Here is a 26,879-nt window from a genome sequence, read left to right as displayed (position 1 = left end):
TGCAAAGACCCAATTTCTAAATAAGGCCACATTCACAGGCGCTGGGGTAAGGAGTTCAGCACATCTTTTCTTTACGGGGTGGACACAATCAACCCCCAATAAGGTGGAACTCCCAGCCTTGGAAGCCCTCACCCAAGGTTCCCTAAAGCATCACCCTAACGTTTCCAGGGGGATGCGCCTGAGCCGAGGAAAGAACTCAGCCCTGAAAATCACTCCTCCCATTGGCTTCTTCCCTCTTCCCCAAACTTCTGTCTTCTCAACAACAGCGTCTCAGATTTTTTTTTCTCTCCACCATCAATTCCGTCTGCTTCTCTTCCTAATTTCACTGCAAACACGGGACAGACCATGCCACCTGGTTTCCAGAGCAGACTGAAATCCAGCCGCCAGGCGCACTGCCTTGCTAGAAAACTCAAGCCGCAAAGCACCCTGTGGGACACACCCCGAGTTTATGGCTTGAGACTTAACTGCATTTGGTAAAAGTCCAAGACCGTTCTCGTAAACCACGTGAGCATGATCGGGCAGCAGGTGAAGGAGAGCACGTCTCCTTTATAAAATGTGTATTGAAAACCCGAGCGAACTGAAGTCCTTTCCCAGAGTCGCTATTTCAGTTCACAGAAGAGACAAAACGAGATGTTCTTCCGGCCAAATGGGGACGGAGCGGAGCTGACCAGTGAGGGCTGCTGACATGGATGCACCAGCTCCTTCTGCTTTTGTGACTCAAAAGCATGAGACTCACATCGGCCCAAGACTGCCTTTCAGCTCCATAAAAGGAAAGGGGGACGAAAAGACAGCCACTTCCCTATGCTCACTCATTAAGCACGCAACCCGTCCCCACTCGGAGTGAGACGCTGTTTCAGGACCTGGGGACGTGGCCCCGGTGGCTTTGCTGGGGGACGGATAAGATGCTCTGAGACCACGGTGGAGGGCACCGGTCAGTGTGCCTAGGCGGGGGTATCGCAGAAGAAAGGCAGGTACTGGTGAGGTAGGAGGGGTCAGGGGCCGGGGGAGGCAGGGGAAGGAGGCATTGCAGGGGACGGGGTGGCCCTAGGCTGCCAGGTGGACGTTGCCTCCCACCTCCTACTGCAGGTGTCCTTCCAAGACTGGACAACGGAGGGAAAAGCAGTGGACAAGAGGTGAAGGCTGAGTCCGTGAGGAGCCCTTAGGACCCTGAGTTGCTGGGGGTCGGGGGGCGGCGGGCACACCTGAGAAGGGGCATGAGGAGGGGAGAGGTGGGGATCGGATGGAGGGCAGCTGCGGATGGGGCAGAGAGCCCTCTGCGGACGCCCGCACGCCGGCACCTCCGTGGGAGCTGGTCGGACCCTCTATTAACAAGCAGCTTGGGAGAAAGAGGGGTTTACTGGGTGCATGGCAGGCACGTGCAGCTGGACGGCTCTGCGGAGCCCGTGCATGGAGATGCTTCACAGCCAACAGGGGACTCAGCGAAGGACGTGAGTGAGGGAAGCTGAGCAGGTGAGTGAGGTCCCAGAAGAAGCCACCGGGCAGGCTCTCCAGGGAGATGGAGATGCCAGGAGGGGACACAGCCTCGGGCGGGACCCCGCGCCCCTTCAGATGTGCGGCTGGGGCGGGAGCGGGGCAGGCACCCCCACCCCGCTGCCCCGGGGAAGGCACGTGTGGAAACAGCGCCTTTGCCCGTGGAGCCGGCCAGGCGGAGGCTCAGGGGTCCTTGCAGGATGTCACACCTGCCCGACCGGGAGCTGAGCCGGCTCAGGAGCATCACCACCCCCCCACCCCGGGCCGAGGCTTCGCCCGCACCCTGCGCCCCCACCCGCTGCAAGAAAACCCACGTGGGGCCCGGGAGGGTGAGGCGGGGTGGGGGCAGGACCCCGGGGAGGGGGGGCACTCACAGCTTGACCAGGAACGGGTGGCTGACTTCCTTCAGCACGGACTTCTCATTGTGCACGTGCTGCTCCTGCTTCAGGCGGATGACGTCCGGGATGCTCATCACCTTCAGCGCGAAGAAGCACTTGGCCTTCTTCTCCCGGACCAGCTGCACGCGCCCGAACGTCCCCGTGCCTGCAGACGGAGGGGGCCCGGCGTGAGCTCCGGCGCGTCCCGGGACCGGAGACCCGGGCGGGGGGCCGGGCGCAACCCGCGGCCCGGACGGCTGCGCGCCGCGGGATGCGCGGCGGGGCGACGGCCCGAGCGCAGGCACCTGCCCGGATCGCTAGCCGGTCAACGGTTTTGTATTTTATTTTTTTGAGCGGGGTAATCTGATTGCTTGATTATTTTATTAGTTTACTTAATTTATTTATTAGTTTTACTTTTAATGGAGGGACTGGGGATGGCACCCAGGACCTTGTGCATGCTAGGCATGTGCTCTACCACTGAGCTACACCCTCCCCCCGAATTGCTTCTTAATGGGGGCAACTGACAATCTTTTCTGCAAGCGAGTCGTCCCAGAAAAGAATACACAAGCACATACACACAGGGCGAAGCAGACTGGAAAAGTCTGCTAAGTGCATTCCTTCAGTGACCCTTTTTGTCTACAGGTCTTGTAGATGAAGACAAGAGAAAGACAGCCATCGCTCCCCACCACACACACACACACACACACACACACACACACACACACACGCGCGCGGTTCTTTCTTTAACACGCTAACGCCAGCTAAACGCACCTGGTCTACCTGAAAACTTGCCATGGGTCAGAATCTGGTGATACAGGGACCCATGGAGAGAAACATTTTTTTTTTAAATTGCAACCACTGCAAATATGACGGGAAATCAAGAGTGCAAATGCAATAGGGAAGTCAAATGCTCTTCTGCACCCTGGCGTGACTTCTTCAACCCAATGCTTCGTCCTCCTCCCCCTCCTGCCCGCCCCCTCCGCCTCCCCCCAGCCCTTCCTCCTCCTCCTCGCCTCACTGTACGGGGATGGACTCCATCTTCGACCCCTCACCCAGGCTGGCAATCCCTTGATGCAGTTATGAGATCAAAGATCCAAAGGAATTTTATCTCTGGCCAGAGAGGAGGTAAAATCAGAGGGTAGAGAAGTGGAGATCTGTATGGGTGAGCTGCTAAGTGCCCGGACTCCGGAAGCTTATCCGAGGCAGCTATCTTTTCTGCCCCGGTCCACCTAAGAAATAGTGCAGAGGAAGGGGTGTTTCTGAGGAAGGAGATGTGGAGAACGATGGAAAAATGGCAATCAACCTAATGAGAGAGCGGGAAACAGGAATTCAAGAATGGCTCAATGGTTAAAAGGACCCCCAACAGAACCACAGCACCCAGGGCTTCTCTTTCTTCTCTCACAGCCTTGGGCATGACATTCATTGCACGTGGTAACACAAAAAGGGAATTAAAGTTATACCTAAGCAAGACTTTGGGCAAAGAAATTAACCCCTTTTGGATTCATATTTGCTCCCATCTGTCCAATAGGATGGGTAGATTACAATATAAATGTATCAACAGTCTGGATTCTAATCACGAAAAGAATGACAACACAGCTATGACTCAGCAGACCTTCTTACATCTCTATCCGAGATGCCTTTCAAGCTTTCTGCGTGAGCTATAAACACACAGATCTCAAAACAGGCTACGTGTGGACGGGGGGAGTCCCTCAACGCCACAATCACATTACAGGATGACACAGAAAAACCTCCTCGCTGAAGGCAAAGCCAGCACGCTGTAATTTTTACGCCGACTGGCTTAAATGCACTGAAGATGAAAACGCAAGTAATGGTGGTGGTGTTGAGTCGTTACTGCAGTCAAAAAGGGCAAATAGAGCTTTTCCCGCTTGGTGAGAGCAGGCTCTCCAATACACATCCCCGGCTCCCAACATCTCCCTTTAGGAAGCAGAAAAGTCCTTTTTTTTTTTTTTTTTTAGCTTTACTGCAGGTAAGGATGGTTGTGTGACCCACCTCTGCTCGTTAAGACACAAAATGGAATATTATTCGGCCATAAAGAAGGAATTCCTACAATTGGGGGCAACATAGATGAGCCTAGAGGGCATTATGCAAAGTGAAGTAAGTCAGACAGAGAGAGACAAATACTGTAGACACTTTATTTATATGAGGAGTCTTTTCAAAAAGCCAGACTCATAGGAAGAGAGTAGACTGGTGGTCCCCAGAGGTGGGAGGTGGAGTATGGGGAGGACAGGTGAAGAGGGTTGAAAAACACAAACTAACAGTTACATTATAAATAAGGCACACACATACAATATACAACCATAATGACCGTCGTTAACAATACTGTATATTCAAAAGTTGCTCAGAGAGTAGATCTTAAAAGTTAACAGCACAAGAGAAAAAAATGTGTAACTATACAGGGATGGATGTTAACTAGACATACTGGGATCATTTTGCAATTTATACCAGGATCACATCACCATGTTACACACCTGAAGCTAATATAACATCTAATGTGAAACACATCTCAATAAAACTGGGGAAAAAATGGTTAAAGAAGTCCTTTCAACTGCTTCTGGGCTACGTTTTCCTTCCCTGATAAGGGAGACCCTTCCAGAAAACACTGTCTCCTGACTCTGGCAACCCCTCCTCCCACCCAAAGCTGGGCGGTCATATAAAGAAGAGAAAGAGATTTTACTCATGAGTCAAGGTTATTCCCACAGTTAAAGTTTTAAAGATGAAAATCAACTAATCGAACACAGTTCTTAGTCTGAAAGTGTCTTCACAAATTCACCCAAGTACGAAAAGCAGATCTGATTTAACAGGAAGCTACGGGGTCCTCACTTCCCCCTTTTGGGTGAATATTCATTCCTCTCACTAGAGAAATAGTTATGCCGTCAAAAAATCACATTGCCCAAACTCCATCGAGGGTGTCATCAAAGAACCAGCACCCAAATTCCGAAAAAATGCCGAATCCCAAAGCCCAGCCGGCCCATGGATTTCAGACAGTTGGAGTTAGCCGTGGAAATCTCTCTGCAAAATTGAGCCACTTTTAAGGTGGGCACATCCTTTTCATAGTCAGTCTAATACAGCGGTTTTTCCTCCAACATTACAAGAGGTCTTTGTTTCCAGATGAGGGAGGTGGCTTCGATTTATGGGCCATTCCGAGTCTGATTCTGGTCTTTCAATGGGAGAATGGGACACATTTAGGTCTCCCCTCTCCTCCGGGACAATCCCCCATCCTTTCAAAGCCTTTGAGTCTTCTCTGTTCTGTCTGCTTTCCTCCACCACCCCAGCCGCCTCCCTCCTCTACACCCAGCCCTCCCTCCCAGCCCTCGAAACTCAAGACTCACATACAAAACCATGCAGGTTTGTATTCTTGGGGGGGGGGGCTTGGGAAAGGAAAACTCAGACAGACTCTCTGCTCATAACCAGCAGACATTATAAAATTCCAGCCCACCCAGAAGAACGCTATCAGCCTATCCCAGGGTGCATCTCAGTACAGATACACGCCTGATTATGCAGAGACACACACATGACCGTCCGTGAAACGCGGGCAGCTCCATCCTGGATGTTTAGACAACCTGCAGAAGTAAATTATGAACGGGATTGCCACGAACACACATGGAACTGAAAGGTGGCTCTTTACTCAGAAGTCACAATAGGACAAAGAAAAGAACATAAACTACTTTGGGTTCATTTTGGGGTCTGGGAATCAGTGCAGGTAATGACAGAAGTGTCAGGGGGGGCCACCTCCTCTGATTCCACCCAGCTGGCAGGACCCTCCAACCCCCACGGGTCTCCTCCTTTCTCCCAGCAAATCCACTAATGGGCCGAAATGCTGGAAAGTCTACATCTGGACATCTGGGCTCCGCTCAACCTTGGTGCTGGAAGGAGGACCCCACAGGTGGCCTGGCCCCGTTTGGGTCACCGACACGCAGTCCTTGTATCTCTCCTCCTACTTGCTGAGGGTTGAATTGTGTCCCCCAAGAGACAGGTTCAATTCCTAACCCTGGCATCTGGGAAAGGGACCCTATTTGGGGTGAAGATGGGATTAAGTGAAGGACCTGAGAGGAGGTCCTCCTGGAGGAGGTGGCCCTACATCCAACGACAGTGTCTTTAGAAGAGACGGAAGAGGAGAGACGCAGACACAGAGGAGAAGCCACGTGGAGGCGGAGGCAGAGACGGGAGGGAGGCGGCCACCAGCCCAGGGATGGACGCCTGGAGCCCCCAGAAGCTGGAAGAGGCAGGAGGGACCCTTCCCTGGAGCCTTCAGAGGGAACGTGGCCCTGGGACACCTTGACCTCAGATCTCTGGTCTCCAAGACTTGAGGAGGGTGAATATCTAGTTTTAAGCCTCCCAGCTTGGTGGTCACGTGCAAATTTAACCAAGCAATGGCCAGAATTCTTCTAGCTTCCTAGTTATTTAACCCCCCAACACTACACATGCACATTTTTGCACACAGAACCTAACAGGATTTTGACTTGTGAGCTCCCTCCTATTTGAGGACATCTGGAAATGCAAATGGACATATTTCACATATCCCAACAGGGCTCCCGGGCAAGTCTCTGACACCCTGATGTGGTTTGGGAAACTGGGGGCAACTCAAAGGCCAACACTGAGGACACCACAAACATTCAACTGTCTTTGTCCAGAGAGCTGAGGAGGAGAAACTCAAAGAGATCAATCAGAATTGATTAAAAAAAAAAAAAGAAGGGATGAACTTTCCAAAAGCTTATCCAAAAGAAACCTGTGAACAGTGCGTCTGCTCCCGGAGAGAAGAAAGCGATGACTGAAGAGCCCTGTTCTCCGGGCAAAGGAGATGTCCCTGGGTTTGTGTTCCGGCGGGGCAAGCCCCTGGCTGTCCTCGCCAGAAACACGCCCCCGGAGGGAAGGGGAATTCTCCTGGAGACTCTGAAAGAGGAAGCTTCACCAAAAGCGCAGCCAAATTCCACATCCCTTTTTACAAGTTGTGTTTGCTTTTTTTTTAAATTATGTCTCCCACAGTAAAGGAGTATTTTTTTTTTAACTTTGGTGTTTTTTTTTTCAACTTGTTTGTTTTTGAAGGAGGTAATTAGGTCTATTAATTTTATTTATTTTTTTTGTCTAACGGCGATACTGGGGATTGAACCCAGGGCCTCGTGCGTGCGAGGTGTGCGCTCCACCACTGAGAGAGCCCCTCCCCACCGTGTTACTTTTTCATGCTTTATTGAAGCACAGTTTTTAACGGCAAGGGAGGAAATTCCACAGCCTTGTGTAAATTTGCATAATGTCCTCCGCTAAAAATGGAGGTAGTTAAATTGACTGTTATGCTGCCCAATGACTACACTGGCTTCCCAATTTTTTTTTCCCTGCAAACTGCAGGAATCAAATAAACAATGAAAGGTCCCGTCACAAAGGCTGTACCTACTCTTTGAGGATGAAAAAGGGGTAGAAATGAACCACTGCAGCCCATGTTTAAGAAGACACATGATTTTACAAATAAAGGAGAAAACTTGAAATAGCAGGAGGCTCACGACCATCTGTCGACGAGAATCAAAAGAGAAATTAGCAAAGATCTGTTAAACGTGCATAATCACTGAGACCTGGATTTCCTGTATTCTGCTGAGAACTCGGGAATTAAAACCACTCCTCTGCCCTGACGAGGCTTCACCTTTTTCTTTTCTTCCTCTTTCGGAGACTCAGAAGCTGTTAACGGTTCCCTACACATGACTGAGTTCATGCTTTGAAGGGTCTGCTGTAAACAGGATGAAGTTGAAGTCCTGTGCCCACAGCCAGGGAGGGGCAGGTAACAGGTCATTAAAAAAAAAAAAAAAAATTCTTAAATATGCACAGACAGACGCACACTTATTTCCCATTGTCGGGCCACCCCGGGAGCGAAGCAGCTCTGAACAGGGGACGCAGGGCTGCGGAGATGGGTGAGGGGGTCTGAGATGTCAACATCCGTCTTTTACATCCGTGTGTCTAATCCACCAGTGAAGACACCAGCTTCATCCTTCTAACCCACTCTTTTTTTATTTTTTGCTCCTTTTTCAGTTTTATTAGGTAGAATCATTATAGAATGACTGCACACACACATTATATTGCATGTAAATACATACAGACAGTATACTGAGCTTTTTTTTTGTAGTTTACATATATGTACTAATTATTATTTCTAAGCTTCCAATTCATTTTTTAACCCAAAGATCTCCAGGGTGGCATCCCAGGTGCAATTTTTTTTCCAAGGGAAAAACCCAGAATCTTAGCTCAGATTTCATGCAAAGAGCCTTTACATTACCTCCACAGTTACCCCAATAAGGCCCACTCGGGGGAGCCTACAAACCAGGTTTGTGGTTTTAACAACGTCCTTTGTTTACAGAGGATATTATCACTGGGTCCTTGGTGAGGGGCCACACAGGGACTCTCCTCGCTGTGTTATTTTATAACTTCTTGTGAGTCCTAAACTCCTGGATTAATAGTCTTACACTATTTCATAGTAAAAAGGTCTTTAAAATGTCGCCTCTATCTTAGACCCTAATGAGTCCTCTGTCGCACGTGACAATCTTCAAGGAGCCTTGCGTCCTCAATCCAGATTCCAGATGTGAGCAGAGACATTTTGCTAAAGGCATCTGTAGAGGTCTCTCCATCCTAACACGGCTTTTCAGTCTATTTTCCTGGAGGTCCAGCAGCCGGAGTGATGGGACCAGCCCACCTGCCTGCTTTTCTCTCACCTGACTGTATCCGCTCACTTCCATAAAAAAACAGGAGAGGGTGTGGAGAAAAGGGAGCCCTCCTACACTTGTTGGTGAGAGTGTAAACTGGGCAGCCACTATGGAGAACAGTATGGAGGTTCCCTTAAAGAACTAAAAACAGAATTATCATATGACCCAGCAATCCCACACCTGGACATATATCTGGAGGGAACTAACTAGAAAAGATATTTGCACCCCAGGGTTCATAGAAGCACTATTTTCAACAGCCAAGACAGGGAGGCAACCTCAATGTCCACTGACAAATGACTGGATAAAGAAGATGTATACACAAAGGAATACTATGCAGTCATGAAAAAGAATAAAAGAATGCCATTTGCAGCAACATGGATGGATCTGGAGATGATCATATTAACTCAAGCTAGTCAGACAGAGAAAGACAAATACATATGATATCACTTATATGTGGAATCTAAAAAAAATGATTCAAATGAACTTATTTACAAACAGAAACAGACTCATAAGACATAAAAAAAAACAGATTGTGGTTACCAAAGGGGAAAGGTGGGGGGAGGGACAAATCAGGAGTTTGGGACTAACAGATAGAAATGACTATATATAAAATAGATAAACAACGAGGTCCTACTGTAGAGCACAGGGAACTATATTTAATATCTTGCAATAATCTATAATGGAAAAGAATATGAAAAATCTATATATACAACTGGATCTATATATACATAACATGTATAACTGAATCACTGTGCTGGACACCAGAAGCTAACTCAACATTGTAAATCAACTGTACTTCAATTTTTAAAATTTTAGAATTGTTTAAATAAAACAGGAAGGGATGGACGTAACAGACACATACAGACAACAGGCAGATGGACGGCTGACAGACAGATGCAGACAGAAGCGCATTTTGTAAGCCTATTTCCCCAATGGGAGATTAAAGCTCATCACAGCCCACCTGACAATTCCCCAGAGTCCCATTTCTAACAGCCCACACAGTTCCCCAGCAGCTCCAGGAGGCGGGAAGGAATCCAGCAGACACCTAAGGAGAGGCTGGTACCCAGGGGCCGGGCTGCCAAGAGTCAGCGGGGGCATGTGGCCACCCTGGGGAAAGCTGGGGGGCCCTTCTCACACCCTCCCATCATCAGTGCACCCCAGTTGCCAGCAATCATCCTCCTTTACCAGGAACACCAGCTGCCAGCGGTCAGGAGTTACTCCCCTCCTCCACCCAACGGAGGCAAAGGTTTTATCTCTTTAACTGGTTAGGCTGGTGAAATTAGTTTGGAAATGTTTAAAATCGTTAAAAAAAAAAATTAAGATAATATCTAAGCAGGCTGAAAGTAGGCAGCATGTTAGTAGAATGTCGGTCCCCTCCTGACAATGGTATTTGCTTCTGTATGTTGAAAACATGTTTGCAGAAAGATACAAGAGACTGACCAGGACAGGAACCTAGACAGAGTCAGGGGGAGAGGACACCTGGGGACCAAAAACGGGATGCATTGCTCTGTATAACTTTCTTAATTTTTTATTTATGAAGTATACAAATCTTTTATCTACAGAATAGTTAAGTTTATGTTAAACTGATCAACTTAATGAAACATAACAATTAATATGCTTATGAATCTGTGAATTCTCTAAATACTCTGCCCATAATTTAATTTCTAAAATGTGTAAGTATTACCTTTAGTACTTCCTTGTTCAGTAATTATTCCAGTAAAGTGTCTTGTTTGCAAAAAAAAAAAAAAAATGTTAAATAATTATTGCAAAATAATGGCTAGGTCATAAGGAATGAATTTATCGTGGTGAAACCGCGTGAGGTTTTTCTTCCTCGTGGTAATATCAGAAAAGATTATAAATACATAAACTGCAATATATGAAATCTTAAGTATTTGAAGCACACAGTCCTCCTCTAAAAAGTTGGATTTGGGAAATTACTGCTGCAAATTCCAAGCACAGTCAAACTTCTGTTTTATGGGGAAAAAAATGTTTAGAAGGTGTTTGAAAAAGAACATGTGTTAACTGTAAATAAACTCAAAACTGCAGAACAGGACACCTTGAATCGGGGAATCTTTTGCTATGTGAATTGCATCTTGATAGGCAAAATTTACAAAAAAAAATAAAGAGTGTGTGTTTTGGATACACTTCTGAAGGTTTTTGTTTTTTTTTAACTTGGAATATGTAACTTCAAAGATCTGCTGAATAAACTGGACAGGATTCGGCTCAGCCCTGGGAGGGAGGGGTTAGTTCTGTGAGTTTGCTAGTCTAGACAGATCTGAAAAAAACAAAAGCAAGTAACTCCTCCCAGATTCTGCTGAGTCAAGCAACCTCCAGTTTCACAGCATCCCACTGTAAAAAGATAAAAAATGGACAAGATAATAATAGACATTTTAGAACTACAATTCCTCCATTTACAGACGATTTACGAAGTTACACTCTCTCCCGGGCAAAGACACAAAGTGTGTGAGCACAAAAGAAAAAAAGGAACGCAGGAAGTTCGCCACCTGGATCCCGACGCTAACAAGGGCTACCCGAGGAAATGCCTGGAATTCCCGGCTCTGCCCGGGGGCTTTCCAAAAGCAGCTATCTGCAGCTTTGCATAGATGGCTTGGTCATCACCCAGAAGCACAAAGGTCGCTCTTCTGTTGTGCATTCACGACACAAGCCGAGCAGGTTAAAGATGCAGCCACCTAAACTGCATCCGGGGTGGCATGTGATGATGTCAAAGTTCCCCCCAAAGTTATCAAAAATGTGTCCTGCTTCAGATCAGGGTTTCCCAAGCTCAGCATTACTAAATTCTGGGTGAGGCAGTTCTCTGTGGTGGGAGGCGTCCTGTGCACTGTAGGGTCAATGCTGACCAGGATCCCTGGTCTCCTCCCCCCACCAGATCCCAAGAGCTCCCTTCCTGCCGTTGTGACAATCAAAATGTCTCCAGACACTGCCAAGTGTCCCCTGAGGAGCAGAACTGCTCTTGGTGGAAGACCACTGCTATAGATAGATGATGGATGGATGGATGGATGGATAAACAGATAGATGAACGGACAGGATGGATGACGGTTGGCTGGATGGAGGGATGATGGATGGACTGATAGATGATGGATGGATGGATGGACAGATGATGCGTGGATAGACAGATGACGGAGAGATGGATGAATAGATGGACAGATGGATGGGTGTACGGATGGAAAGACGGATGGATGGATAGATAGATGGATGGACAGATGATCGATAGATGATGTATGGATGGATGGATGATGGATGGATAAATGGATGGGTAGATGGATGGATGAATAGACGAATGGATAGACATGATGGACTGAGGGACAGATGGATAGACAGACAGATAAAGAGAGAGCTGCAGTAACCTATGTCAACAGGTTTCCAGTTGGAGGGTGACATTACCTCATTGCTCTGAAAACACCAACATTTAGGGAATAGAGAGACAAGAGTTCCAAAATGTCCTGGATGAATGCATAGGTATGACAGACAGACAGATAAATAGATGTTAGAGACAGATGACTGACTGATTGATAGACACAGTCTCTCATGAATTGACCAGAGGCTCTCGGCCTCAGCACTGCTGACCCCGGGGCTGGAGGACTCTCTGATGTGGGGCATCCTGTGCACCGTGGGGTGTGGAGCTGTGTCCCTGGTCTCCACCCACCAATTGTAACAATCAGTCATGTCTCCAGGCACTGCCCAGTGTCCAGTGGGGGCAGAATCACCTCCCGTTGAGAACCATGACTTTGGAATAAGACAACCAAGTTGACCTTTCTATGGCGACAGACACAGTCGAGGTCCATGCTGTCCAGCACAGTGGCCACAAGCTCACGGTGGCTCCAGATTCGGGGCGACTGCGTTTCTAGCGTGCTGAACGTGACCGGGGACCACCACACTGGACAGCTGTAGGGTTGCTGCAACTCCGCTCTCGCTCACTTCTTGTGGCAAGTGTCCGCTGCCCCATCGGAGACGCTGGGAGGTCCACCTCTGGACAGCAGATGGTTTACGTGGTCCGCGTTATGAAGACAATCTAGCTCTCTAAGCAAAAACTGGGTCAACCTAATAATGAAATCAAGGCTCCAACTTCCATGCAGGCGGGGCTGAGGAACGGGGGCCAATACAGGAGGGTGTATGCTGAGGACGGTCACTAGAAGACGTGTGAGTCAGTCTAATGAGGTCAGCGGATACGTGACTCTACGTATGCGAAACAGCCACGGCGCACGCGGGGCTGGACCCCGATTTCAGCGGGCTCCGGCAGCCGGCCAGCACTCGTAATGGCAGCGGCCAAGCCTCCGGTGAGCTCCCCTGGGTGTCGTGCACCCGTCAGGCGGGGGCCTTCAGAAGACAGGTGTGGGCAGAGCGACGTGACAATGACCCTTGCCTTTGGTGTGAAGGCCAAGAAAGACTACTTACGATTCATTTCTTTACTTTTTTTTTTTTTTTGCATTCTTTTTTTAACGTTTTTTAACTTTTCGGGGGGAAGTAATTAGGTTTGTTTGTTTAATTTTAATGGAGGGGCTGGGGACACACCTCGTGCACGCGAAGCACACACTCTGCACCCTCCTCCACCGCTGCATCTGCCCATTTCACTCCCTTTTGGTATTAATTCCACTATCATTTCAGAGCCCACGGCGCTAAATTCAGGCATTCAGAAAACCCTGAACACATGACATCGCAGCCAGACAGGTGTCTTCCATTGAAAGTCTCTCTGAAGGTCCCCCCTTCCAACCACAACCTCTTCTCCAAGATCAAAGGCGTCATTTGAGCATGTGACAGAGACATGCTTTCCCGCAACAATCTTCCTCCGGGATTTTCTCCCTTGTGCTGAGGGATGTCCAGTTCCCACCGCACAACCCTCCTTCCCCAAAGACTCAGGAGTGAGCCTGCATCAACCCCCAGGAGGGTCCATGGGAGTTGTCTTAAAAATGTCCCCTGTGGCCCTGGATCGGGGTTAGAACCCACCCTTGATCTCTGGGTGATGCAGGCAAACTGCGTCCTGGAAAAGCACATGGAATCCAAACACGTACTGAGAAAACCAAAACGAGTCCGCCGCCCCGTGCCCGCGCCTGGCAGCTGCCTGGCTGGAGCAAGAGGAGGTGTCCTGCCCCCAGACACATTCCTCCACGGGCCCGGCCGGGACACGCCGGGGACCTGCTCCCCACGGTGCCTCCACGCCACCCACTTGGGAGGTGAAGTTCAACGCCCGCAACAAATAAAGCCGACAGGAAGAGGACGCGTCCACTCCTCCGGGGTCGGGAGGAAAGCTCGTCACTCTTTGTTGACGGCCCTCCTGTAAGGCGTGCCCTCGTCAGACCCAAGGCCCCCGAGTGACCCCCGCACTGCGCTGGCTGGCGCCCTCCTCCGTGCTCGTGCCACTGCTGCTTCCTTCTTACCGCGGGATGTGTGTCACGAGGCATCGGCGTCTGCTCCGGGCTGCAAATGAAGCAGCCGGGACCTCCACGCAGCACTGCTTCTGGAGCAAGGACGTTCTAAAGGGACAATTCGCAAACCAGCTTCTGGGGCAGATCACGGGCCTGTGCACCTGGGAACCACCCGCCCTGCTCGCTCAGCAGGAACCCAGGCGGCGAGCTCTGGAAGAGGATGGAGGCTGCTTTGCCCTACAAAGAGGCGGCCGGTCTCAGGCTTCACCAGAGTGCTCAAGTTGGAACAATCGGAGTGTTTTCAATAGCCAGGAGGGCTGTCACCCCATCCACCAAAAACCTTCCACGCACAGGGGCGTGTGCACACCTGTGCATGTTCCGGGAACTCTCGCGTGTGCACTCGGACCACGCACTGCTGAGAGCAGAAAGGAAAGCACACGACTGCACTGGCCAGCTCAGTGCAGAAGGAGGCTCCCCCTTTTACAAAGAGGGCAGAGCTCCCTCCGACAACACAGGAGGTGAAGGACCCACCCGGCCCGGGGATGGTTCTGCCGAGAGCATCCAGCGTCCTGGACGGAGACTCTGACTCTAACCCGGAGTCCGCGCGCACGGCAGGATGTTCTGCCTGCGGCCTCATCTTCCCTTTGCTTTTAAGGAAACCAAGCAGTTGTCCTGCAGTGCCCTGTGTTTACAGACAGGCTTCTGGAGCAGGTGACCGCCAGCTCCCCTTCTCCACGCTTAATTTTTGCCGTCCGGGGAAGCAGCTGGGGGGTTTTGCTACGTGCAGGGGGGACGGGAACTAGGCCAGCACCAGCTGGGACAGAGAAGCGGAAACCCACGTGAAAGCAGGGCGCCGCTAGAGGGTCCCCCGGCCGCGAGGGTTAGAACCCACCAGGCTCCCTGCAAGGCGGTGGGAAGAGATGGCGTTGGCTCTGCAGTTCTCTTGGGTCCCAGTGCCAATTCTGCGGCTCTCTGGGACCCTCAAGAGGAGCAGCGCAGAAGCTCGTTCAAAATACAACACTGTCAGAAACCACACACACAAAAAAATCTCAAGCAGGAATCAATGAAACTGAAAACAAGAAAATCAATCTAGAAAAAAGACAAAAATTAAAGAAAAAAGGTAGACCAGAAGCTTTGACCAAAATCAACACAGTGTATGGATACCCCAGAAGCTGCTACCAAAATAAAATGCTAACTAACCTGCTTAAGGGTAAACTAAACGACAGTGCTCCTGAGTGAACGCCACCTCCAACTAGAACTATTTATACGCGAGGATCCAGGCGATACTCTGAGTCATTAGACGGTTTGCTTTTTTTTTTTTTTTCTTTCTGGGTAATATATACTTTTTTCCCTTAAGGGGTAAGGCTGAACACTGCTCAGGCAGAATTTCCAAAAGAGGAAATTGTAGAAAGTTTGCCTTCCTGACGCCCTTCTGATTTTGGAGAGTATCAGTCCAAGATAGAATTTTCAATCTCCGCTGAATGACTTTTTTTTTTTTTTTTTTTTTGGCAATTGTCCCCAAATGTAAAGGGGCTGAGCACCCACCTCTCCCTGCCTCCCTGCAAGCCAAGTCCGCCCTGGGAGGGGTGGCGGTGAGCACACAGGCAGAGGCAGGCGTGCCTGGGCTCAGAGTCCCAAGTCCCACTTTGTGCCGCCCCCTCCCAATTCAGACCCCAGGAGGCGTCTGCGTTACAAAGGACTTTGTTCCACGGAGCCCCGCCAGCCACACCCAGCCTCAGATCTGCAGGGATCCTTTGTTTCGGCGAAGAGTCTCTCGAGATAATGATCCATCCAAACAGGCTGAAATCACCAGGCAAATAATTGTCAGCCATCTGACAAGGACCCTGGGGAGGTGGCCGTCCAAACTCCCTCTGTGATTTGTCTCATCAAAAACACGTCCAGTGCGGAGGGTAGAGCTCGGTGGTAGAGGGGGTACTTAGCATGCATGAGGTCCTGGGGTCAATCCTCAGTCCCGGCACTAAAAAATAAATACCTAGTTACGTCCCCCAACCAAAAATAATATATATATTTACCTCCCCAAACAAACCACCTCGAGAGAATTCATACAGCGCCCGCCCGTGAGATGAGCTCACAACACGACAGCATCCATTTGCAGAATTCTTCTGCATTTTAGCAGGGACGCTGTGAGACAGTGCGCTTTTGCTGTTAACTGGTTGGAAACGCCAGTGTGAATCTGCAAATGGGTATGTGGGGGAAGCAGCACAAAAGACGTGGAAGGTAGAGCTTTCTGGAAACGTGGAACCACCCAGTGGGCGGGGACCTCAGATGCCCACGATTCTAGCCTGGACAGTCCTCCTGGAAAATGGGACGGGAGGGGCTGAACAGGTGTTGGGGAGGCCCCGGGAGCCCCTGGCAGGAGATAAAAGGCTGAGAGGAGCGCCCCCCCGAGGTGTCCGACAGGGAACTCCCACCTGGGGACAAGCTGAGTCACGAGACTGGCAGCAAGACTCAGGGCTCCGCCTGGCACCACAGGGCACACACCTTCTCTCCCACCCACGGTCATGGCTGATAAAGGGTGTTCTGATGGGTCCAGCCTCGGGGACACTTAGGATGTTTAAACGGAAGACTCGCTGGAAACTTCCAAAGCAGAGGGACTATTTACGTCTTCTCCAATTCGAATGTGACCCAAATGCCAAGTGGACTTCTGTTTCAGTGCCTTAAGGACGTAGAAAAAGATGTAGCATCGTGTCCACCTAACCCAGTGCAGGATGGGAGACCCCACCCGTGAAATGCAAGGAAATGCTCCTACAATTGGAAGCTGCTTACAAAGCTCTCGCAGTGTTGGTTTTATGCTTCAAATTCATGAACATTCTCAAGACCCCTGTAGAGCAGTCCTCCCTCTCTGACCTGATCTCCGTCCCACAAGTGGACACAAGCCTGGCTTTGGGGACTCCACGTGCCCACCCACCCCACCTCCCCGCCCTGGGGTCACGTGGCTCAGAGCTGCGGGTCAGAAGGTCCCTCCTGGGGCCGGAAGCTCCTGGAAGGTAAGGCTTTGTCATCCCACCTCTGAGCCATTCTGTCCCTGGGGCGCCCTTGCAACATCAGAACTGGTTCTGCGTGCTCGGCACAGGGGAGGGGCCCACGGAGGTGGCAATTAGTGGTGGACACCATTCCAGCCCCGCAGAAGAGGGCACAGATGTGACAGCCCCAATTAACTCGTTAATTCCTTCCCCAGTGCTCGAGCAAGTGTGTACACACACACACACACGCACACAAACATGCAGCCCCATTCGTTGGTAAACAGATCCAGCATTTCTCCCTCTGTGTAGTCATGGAACAACTTTTCATTGTTACCATGGTTTTCCCATTGATGGAAATCGATGCCGTTGGACCAGGACCGAGGCCACCCTGGGGGCAGCTGCCCAGCCCACCGCCTTCTCCAAAGTGGTGGCACATTTCAGGCGAGGGGTGCACAGCACGTTAGAAAAACCAGTGTGTGGCACACAGAGTAATGCCCCCACCAGCACCACAAAGATGGCCTCGTCCTTATCGCAGGAAGCTGGGGATGTGTCTGTTTACATGGCAAAGGGGGAACTGAGTTTCAGGGAGCTGGTGCCAGATGCTAATCCCCTCATCCTCCCCAGGGAGATGATCCTGGGTTGATTGCAGCAGAATCACAAGGGTTCTCAGAAGCCTAAGAGAGACAAGGGAGAGAGAAACAGAGATGGCAGCATGAGAAGGGACTGACGCAGCAATGCCGTTGTCAGTGATGGAGGAAGGCCATCAAGCCACGGAATTCGGGCGGCTTCTAGAAGCTGAAAAAGGCAAGGAAACAGATTCTCCCCTGGACCTTCCCAAAGAGACCCAGCTCTGCCCACACGTTGATTTTAACCCAGTCATCCCCACATTCAGGTCCCTAACCCTTGGAACCGTAGAATAATAAAGCCATGTTGTTTTAAGCCACTGAGTTTGCGGTAATTTGTTACCGCTTCCATAGGACACAGAAACGGTGGCAAGGACCACGAGAGAGATCAGAACAGGAGACCAATGAAGGATGACCTTGCAGAGGGTTTCTGCCGGGGCCCCACCCAGCCCTCAGCTCTCTAACTCAGGAGTTAGAACCAGGAGATGCTCTGTGCACCAAAGGGGTGACTGCATGACATGCCTGCTGAAAAGAGCAAACTCCAGATCCATGCAAGACCACCATCATCTGTCCTTGAAGATGAGATGAGCCTGCATTATGTTTGGGAAATGATGATGGTGATGATGGTGATGGTGGCGATGATGATGGTGATGGTGGTGATGGTGATGATGGTGGTGATGATGGTGGTGATGATGGTGGTGATGACGGTGACAGTGTTGATGGTGATGGTGGTGATGACAGTGACGATGGTGGTGATGGTGGTGATGATGCTGATGATTGGTGATTGTGGTGGTGGTGATGATGGTGATGGTGGTGTTGGTGGTGATGACAGTGACAGTGGTGATGATGGTGGTGACGACAGTGATGGCGATGATGTTGATGACTGGTGATGGTGATGATGACAGTGATGATGGTGGTGATGGTGGTAATGGTGATGGTGGTGATGACGGTGACAGTGGTGAAGATGATGGTGGTGATGACGGTGATGGTGGTGATGGTGATGATGGCGATGGTGGTGGTGTTGGTGGTGTTTGCCTTGGTGAGGTGTGCCTACTTCCAATGAGCCGAATCTCCCTTGGGTGAAGCTCAGTTATACAGCATGGGAATCCCCAAGGGTCTGAGGTATCATCTGATGCATTAAAAGATTCATGGTGTTTTGGGCTGAACTGTGTCCTCCCACCTCCGAAGAATTTTATGTTAAAGTCCTAACCCCTAGGACCTCAGAATGAGACTGCATTTGGTACAGGGTCTTCAGAGACATGATTAAGGTAAAATGAGGTGGGGGAGGTTATACTCAGTGACAGAGTGTATGCCTAGCATACGTGGGTTCAATCCCCAATACCTCCATTAAAAATAAATAAATAAAAACCTTATTATCACCCCCCAGTGCCAAAACAAAACAAAACTACAACAAAAAAAACCCAAAAACATCTTTTAAAGGTAAAATGAGACTAGCAAAATGAATGTGTTCTAGTCCAACAGGAGTGGTGTCACTTTAAGAGGTGATTAGGACACAGAGACAGAGGGATGACCACATTAAGGACACAGGGAGGAGAAGAACAGAGGTGTCTCAGGAGGAACCAGCCCTGCTGACACCTTGATCTCATATTCCAGCCTGCAGGACAGTGATTTCTGCTGTTTAAGCTTCCAAATCTGTGATACATGGTTTCTCTAAGCAATCTAACACAATGGGATAAACAAATGGGGTCCACATGCACATGGGGGGAATATTACTCAGCCAGGAAAAGGAGTGAAGCTCTGACACAAGCTACATCATTGATGGACCTTGAACACAGGATGCTCAGAGAGAGAAGCAGATACAGAAAGACACATGGGATGTGACTCCATTTATAGGAAACGCCCAGAACAGGCAACTCCATAGACACGTGGATTAGTGGTGCCTGGGGCTGGGGGAGGGGGTGGAGAGTGACTCTTTAATGGGTAGAGGATCCCTCTGGGATGATGGAAATGTTTTGCAATTAGACAGAGTTGGTGGTTGCCCAACACTGTGAACGCGCAGAATGCCGCTGAATTGTTGAATTTAAAAAAACCTTACATTATGTGAATTTCAATTTTAAAAAAAAGTTTCATGATCAGAGAAAGACAAACACTGTATCATCACTTATCTGTGGGATCGGAAAAAATAAACCAAACTAATGAACTTAACAAAAAGGAAATGGACTCATGGACACAGAGAACAATCTAGTGGTGACCAGTGGGGAGAGGAAAGAGGGGGAGGAGGGTAGGATAGAGGAAGGGGATTAATAGGTACAGACTATTACGTATAAAATAAATAAGCTACTTGCAAATATTCTCACTATCGTGATTCTGTAATAATCAGGGAGGGCCAAACGTTCACTATATTAAGACCATGCATGTGTCCCCAGACCTAGTTCTTTTCCTTGGTCTGTTTTCATAAACGCTGGGGATAAACCAGATCTGATTTGTATGACGCATCTTACATGGCCAATGTCTGTGACACCAGGTTATCAGATCAACCTCGAGCAATGACAGCACAGCTGGTGTGTGACAACTTTTGAAACCACCATTGCTAATGTGATGATTACCAGCTGCCATGAAATGAATCGTAACAAGAAAAAAAAAGTTTAAAAACCCTACAAGGATATATTGTACGAGACGAGTTGCCTAGCCAGTATTTTATAACCATACGTGGAGTGTAACCTTTGAAAATTGTGAGTCACTGTGCTGTGCACTTGTAACTTGGGTAACATCATAGAAAAAACTTTCGTCTTGACAAGTGTCAGACGTGATGAAGATGGCGGAGGTGGCGGGAGGTGGTGGGAGGTGGGGAGAGGTGGTGATTAAGGTGCTAGTGATGATGGAGATTGTGCCCACGACATCTCACAGATAAGTCAAACTTAACATGCCCAGGACGGAACACTTGGTGTTTTCCCACCAAATACGCCTCCACCCCTCCGAGCCCTCCCAATATAACCCAATGGTACCACCACCTTTCTGATTCGTTAGCCCCAGAACCTTGGAAGTTACCCATGATTCTTGTCTCGGTCACCCCAAAATTCATACGGTGAAGCCCTAACTCCCCCAGCAAAGGACAGGTGAGGACATTACTCAGAAGACAGCCACCTGGCAACCAGGAACAGTGCTCTCAGCAGAAACCAAATCAGCCAGCATCCTCATCTTTTGGGGGGAAAAGCTCCCAAAGGCACCCGCCAGTCCCCCGCCCCTCCTGGAGGTCCCTGAGAAAATCAAGGCGGATGGCTGTACGCTGCCCCGCACGCCGTACGTGACCTTGAAAAAGCGAAACTTTATTTCCTGGTACTTCACTGTTCTTCCCAGCAAGAGCCAGCATTTGGACAGTTTCAAAGAAAAGGAAAAGGGGAAATGCTTCTCAATGGTGGCGAACGTGGTGACACACGGGTGTTTGCCATAAAAAGAAAAACCTGGGGGAACTACCACGAAAGCCCCAGGGGAGTCACTCCCAAAGAGACGGAAGGAGGTTTACTGAGAATTCTGAAGACGCGTCTCCCAGGAAGAGCTCTGTGCTGACAAGCTTCCAGGGCGCCGGGGCGGGGGTGGTAGCAGAGGGGAATGCTCTGTCATGGGACAGGGGACTGCATCCGCCCTCTGCGTCCAGGGACAGAGCCGGCCTCCTTGGTGGTCCCGGGCGGTGGAGGGACCCATCGCAGAGCCAGGTCTGAGACCAGCATCGAGGCCTCATGTCCCCAACCACATGCGTGCCCCAAGTCATTGGGGAGGGTTGTCCCCACACCCAGGGAGGCATTCGGGGAAACCAATTCATGGACCACGCGCTAAGGCCACGGGGAAGTCCGCTCTGCAGTCCTCTCTGGCAGGTGGAGGAGCTTCCTGGGGCTCTGGCTTTGTTGTGGCTTAAAATCACAGGAATTCATCTTCCCCGGAGTCCTAGAGACCTTAAGTCTGAGGTCAAGGTGTGGGGAGGTGGCCGCGCTCCCTCCCGAGGCTCCAGGGGAGGGTCCTTCCTGTGTCTTCCAGCTTCTGGGGGCTCCAGGCGTCCCTGGGCTGGTGGTCCCCTCCCTCCCGTCTCCACGTGGCGTCTCCTCTGTGTCGGTGTCCCTCCTCCTCTGTCTCTTCTAAGGACACTGTCCTTGGATGCAGGGCCACCTCCTCCAGGAGGACCTCCTCTCGGGTCCTTCACGTCATCATGTCTGCAAACACCTTGTTTCCAAATTAGGTCCCTTCCTGAGGTCCTAAGATGGTATGAATTTTTGAGGGGGCAGGAGAGCGGTGTACGGAGACTTCAACCAACCCAGGACAGCAGGTTGTGTGTGCACATGTCTGTGACCCGCCTGCCCACCCCCGTCTCTCTCACTGACTGAACGGCTCTCCTCCCAGTTTGTCCTCATCGGCCCTCTCCCATCCCACACTTTCTTTCCACCAGCCCATTTCCTCCTCTCCTCTTGAGCAGGAACTGTTGTCTCTCCATCTCCTAAGCTTCTCTTCCCAAAGTCCCCCCAATCCGTCCCCCTTGGAGATGGAAACTGAAAAGGAAAAGTGTGGAAAATGTCACTGGAACAGGCAAATCTTCGGAGACAGTAGGCAGACGGGGCTTACTGGCAGCTGGAGCAGTGGGAAAAGGGGAATGACTGCTCACAGGTGCGAGGTGTCCGCTGACGGTGACAAAAATGTTCTGGAACCAGGCAGACGGGCTGGTTGGTTAACTATGAATGTTTGAAATGCCACTGGACGGTCCACTTTCGAATGGTTCCTTCTACGCTGTCTGAATTTCATTTCAATTTTTTTTTTTTAATGAGGAAGCTCAGCCTGAAGGACTTCTTACTCAGAAATATTCTTTCGTCATATTCCATCTAATTTTCTAAATCCCTGCAATGCTCTTAAATTGCAACTACCATTCACGGCGCTGAACCCACATCCTCTAAAGCACCCACACGAGATGAATACGCTTAGAAGGCAGGAGCAATTTTCTGGGTATCGCTGAGCAATAAACAACATGCCCTTCCAATTGCTTCTGTCCACCCTGTCCCCACGCCAGTCACTCACGTGCACGGCAAAATCTCACCGGTCCGGATTCCACCCAACCCAGGGGTGTGCTTGGGTGATGCTTGGGGAGGAAATGACAGCCCAGGTGGGAGACAGGGCAGAAAAAAAAGGGGGGGAGGCCGATTCTAGGGAACCAAAACTGTAGGAGGGAACTCTACCAGTGTGGAGAAAAATGACCACCAGAGCTTTCAGAGAGAACAGTGTCTGATGAATTACTCATCACGGAAGGTCTTCTAGAACTTAAAAAACTGCGACTTTCCACTGGTGCAATGTGTGTGATAGTAAACAAAACACAAAATAAAGTGTCCGGTGTAGGCACGTGGTCCGTCGGGAGGCAGTGGGTTTTGTGCCTTGATTTCCGCGGTGGTGGCCGCCAAGGATAAGACTGCACAAAACCACACACATACCCCGACTCCAAAACTCAGAAGTTTCACCGAAAAGTGGGAGCGCTGAACAGGGTCTGCGGTATCTTAGCAGGATGCTGAGGTCCTGGTAAAAAGATCACGCTACAGTTACGGAGGATGTCAAAAAAATTCATGAAGGATGCCGGACGGACTGTAGGTGGGGGGTGGGGAACCCCCTGTGCATTTATCATTATTTCAGAACACTTCTTTTTAACAGCACGATCGTGCGTGCTCACGGCCAGAACTCAAGCTCGGTTACACGGACCAGGAACGAGGCCCAGGGGGGCTGCACCCCATTGCCTCTGTCACAGGTGACGTGGCCAAGGAGGTGGAGTGTTTCACCCTATGAAATCACAATTTACCCGCGACGGGCCCCAGGGTGCCGTCCATGCTCTTTGAAAAATACCCATCTTGAGATTTTTCGCCCACACAAGCCGAGCATCCTTCCCGAACTGGATTTGCGGAGAAGTGGTCAATCTAGAAACCCGGACCATCTCCCACAGACAGTGTGTGCAGGAGCACAGGAGGAGGACACGTGAGACCACACAATCCCCAGCTTGCCTCCTTATTCTGCCTCCAAGGTGTCGTGGTCACCCTGTGAACGTGGCCGTCTTCCCAGCTGGGTCTTGGCCTCACGGTGCCTCCTGCCGGGGTCTCGCCATCTGCAAAGCCACCGCCGGTATGATTGCTCCCTCAGGCAGAAGCACACCTGTGTCCACCTGCTGCCTCTGCGCTGAGATGTCGGAGTCATTGCAACCATCTTTGGGGCATTGTGAGTCAGCAATTCTGTCCCCCAGGCGCCTCCCCCGGGGGGTCCAGCTCGCAGCGAAAAGGAAGGGAGGAGAGAAAAGAAAAAAACAAAAAAGCTCACCCACAGGGGTGGAGATCAGAGCAGATAAAAATGCACAACTGTGTGAAGCCAGGACTTAAAACATCCAAAGTGGGGGTGGGGGACAAGCCCAGCCAGCATGGTCCTTCCAGCCTGACTCATTCTGGAAGTTTCTGAGGGGTGGGGACTGTAGAGCGTTAAGAAAGGTGGAGAGGTTTGCGAACAGGGGGTGGGTGGGTGGTTTGCTTGGTGTTTGTTTGGGTTTTGTTTTGTGTGTGGAGAACAGCCTTGCTCAGCTGGAATGCTGCACACAGAACCCCCTCAGGCGATGCAGAGCTGCTGGGGGTGCCTGCCTGCAATGGGGGAGTTAGGAACGGGGGGGGGGGGGGCAGGATCATTTAAAAGGGAACTCAGTCTTCTGAGCTGGAAGCTTAGGATGAAGAGACGTCAAGCCGGGGCTGAGGGGGTTATTATTTGCCGACTGTGTTTAACCTTGCGATCTGAAGTTCCTGGTGACTGTGACAGCTCTGGAGAGTTTGGGAGTTTTTTTAAAGTTTATTCCCAGTCTCAGATTTATCATGCTCAAATTAATCTTTAATACTAAAGAAAGAGGTTTTGCTGAAGGGTGATAAAGTCAACAAAGCTGCAAAGTAACACACACACCACACACACAGACACACAGACACACACGCACACCTGAGTCCCAGGCCCCTGCTGGTCCAACATCCTGAACATGGGTGACCTGGCTCTCCCTTCTCACCCTTGGGGCCCACAGGAAGTTATCCTTGAGGAACAAGCATCTTCATTAAGAAAGGCAAAGGCAACTGCAGAGCTCTTTCCTCCCTGCTCGGCACCTCTTGGTCCCCAGGGGGAGTGACCGTCTATTTTTAAGGACAAGACGACTCACCGGGCACCCTATACCCACTTGGCAGATCCCCCACAGGCCCACCCCAGCCCCACCCCAGCCCCCCTCAACTCCAGGACTGCAGACAACACGCTGCATCATGTCTCCAGCCACCTCCCCGCCACACACACCTCCCCGGGCCCCGCCCAGTGCCCCGGCACCTTTCACAAGAGACCTGCCTAAGTGCCCCGAGGAGAGACAGCCGCTGGAGCCATGTGCCAAGGGCTGGCAGGTCCTGCACGACTTTCCACTGTTGGCTTGTGTTTCCACCTATCGGTGTGACTGCACGGGTCTGGGTTACTGTCCCTACTCTGCGGCCCTGCCAAACACAGCCAGCTTTTACATCAGCCCAGCACAGCGTCCCACAGGGAGGGAGAGGCAGACGGAGAAAGAGACCAAGAAAAAGAAAGGGGGAGAGAAAGGGAAGATGGAGACGTTGAGAGGGGTCCCTGGTGACCCCTTCCTCACCAGCAAGAGAAAAACCAAAGGAAAACAGAAGGCTTCAATGCCACTCTGGCGGTGCCTCTCCGTCTTATTAAAACCAAGCCACTATCTTGAGCCCAATGCTTTCTCCTTTCCAAAAGAGGAGGAGGAGGACCTCAAAAAGTGCCTGAACACCCCTGTCCCATAGTCACACAGGGCGTGCCCCCCTTCCCCATTCACTCTTCCTGACAAGCAGCAGGTTGGCAGAGCCCACTTAGCAACACAGTTGCTAAGAAGCCACAGGCTGGCTGGTGCCGGCAGCCTGAATCCAGCGCCCCTGTGGGGTCGGGATGTTCTGCCCCTACTCAGGGAGGAGCCCCATAAACAAACACCTCTCGGGGTCCAGGCGCCCAAGAAACTGGAAACCTTTACCTCCAGCTGCCTAACAGTGGCTAGGTTCAAAGGTAGACGACAAAAGGAAATCTGTGTCTGAGAAAAGAATGCCAAGTTTCGGGTGCACAGAAGGAAAGTACCGCGGTATGAAGATATGTGTAATGCACCGCCAAAGCTGCCCAGCGCCCCCAAAATGCCACGGGATACCCGAGCCCCAAACCCAGGAAAAGGTCTGAAGTCCACGCGGGCGCATCCTGCCGCCAGGCAGAGGGGGAGGCTGGCCGAGGTGAGGTCTGCAGGTGCCTTCCCGGGCGCCGCCTCCGTCCCTGAGCGTCCCTGCCTGGGGGGCGCGCGAGGACCCCAATGTGAGGTGACGCCCCCAGGAAGTTCTGTGAAGTCGGGGTGCCCAGACACCGGGGTGGCCGGTGAGGGGCGGGCGGGGAGGTTAAGTAAGGACCTCTTGGAGACGCAGGGCGGAGCCCCCGCAGGCGGGGAGGCTCGCGGGGCGCGGGGTGGAGCCCTCCGGGTCTCGGGGAGCCGGGGGGCCCCGGGCGCAGGGGCAGCCGCGCGCGAGGACCCCCGAGCGGGCGGGAACAGGCCCCCGCGGGCGGCGGCTCCCGAGCGCTTTGTCTGACGCCGGCGTCCCGGACGGCGCCACGCGCCCCTGCGGCGGGGCCCCGCGCGGCGCACTCACCCACGGTGGCCAGCGTGTCGAAGTCCTGCAGGCGGTAGGCGGGCGGCTGGGGCGCCGGCGCCTCGGGGCCGGGGACGCGCGCGGGCGCCCCGTCGGGGGCGGCCCCCAGGCCCTCTCGGGAGTCGGCGGCCGCCGCGGCCGGCCCGGGAGCCTCCATGGGGGCGCGCTCAGGTCCCGGGCGCCGGGCCGGGCCGGGGGGCGCGGGGGGCCGGCCTTCCCGGGACGCAGCTTCGGAGGGCGGCGGGGCGGCGGCGGCGGCATCAGCGGCGGCCACCCATGCGCGGCCCCCGCCTCCCGGTCGGCGTCCGGGCGCGGCGGGCGGCGCGGCGGGGACAATGGCGGGGCGCGGGCCGGCGCTCAGTGCAGGAGCAGCAGCAGCAGCTGGTGAGAGTAGCCGGCGGCCTCGGGGGGCGGGCGCGGCGGGCCGGGCGGGGGGGGCGGCGGCGGCGGCGGCGGCGGGGGCGGCGGCGCGGCCTCGGCGCGGGGCGCGGCCGGGGCAGGCGGGGGCGAGGCGGGGTCCCAGCCGCGGGCGCCCGGCTCCCTGTTCATTCCTCGGGTCCCGCGTCCACCGCCACCCGCGCGGGCGCTGCGTGCGCGCAGAAGTGCGGCCGGGCGGAAGCGGCCTGGGCGGGGCCGCCGCTCCCTCCGCCCGCCCG

At 51.8% G+C, this 26,879-nt stretch overlaps 1 protein-coding gene, 1 long non-coding RNA gene and 1 other non-coding gene across 3 annotated transcripts in view; 2 read left to right on the top strand and 1 right to left on the bottom strand.

The window, feature by feature from the left end:
- The window catches only part of LOC116151032 (protein kinase cAMP-dependent X-linked catalytic subunit), a 59,310-nt gene extending 32,930 nt beyond the window's left edge, over positions 1 to 26,380 (bottom strand). Inside the window, exons 1-2 of the mRNA XM_064482630.1 lie at positions 26,224 to 26,380; positions 1,866 to 2,034 (exon numbers count right to left, since the gene is read on the bottom strand). Of these exons, the coding sequence (XP_064338700.1) occupies positions 1,866 to 2,034; positions 26,224 to 26,380 (326 nt within the window). The remainder of the gene's footprint in view (positions 1 to 1,865; positions 2,035 to 26,223) is intronic.
- On the top strand, positions 817 to 1,804 carry LOC135320098 (uncharacterized). The gene is made up of 3 exons (XR_010379283.1): positions 817 to 982; positions 1,087 to 1,133; positions 1,373 to 1,804. It is a non-coding gene; the product is annotated as an uncharacterized LOC135320098 (long non-coding RNA).
- LOC116151079 (small nucleolar RNA SNORA72) lies at positions 19,860 to 19,991 on the top strand. The gene has a single exon (XR_004134863.1). It is a non-coding gene; the product is annotated as a small nucleolar RNA SNORA72 (small nucleolar RNA).
- Positions 26,381 to 26,879: the final 499 nt, after the last annotated feature.

This window comes from Camelus dromedarius, chromosome X (genome assembly GCF_036321535.1).
Source record: "Camelus dromedarius isolate mCamDro1 chromosome X, mCamDro1.pat, whole genome shotgun sequence".
NCBI lineage: Eukaryota > Metazoa > Chordata > Mammalia > Artiodactyla > Camelidae > Camelus > Camelus dromedarius.
This window is presented reverse-complemented; position numbering and strand designations above follow the sequence as displayed.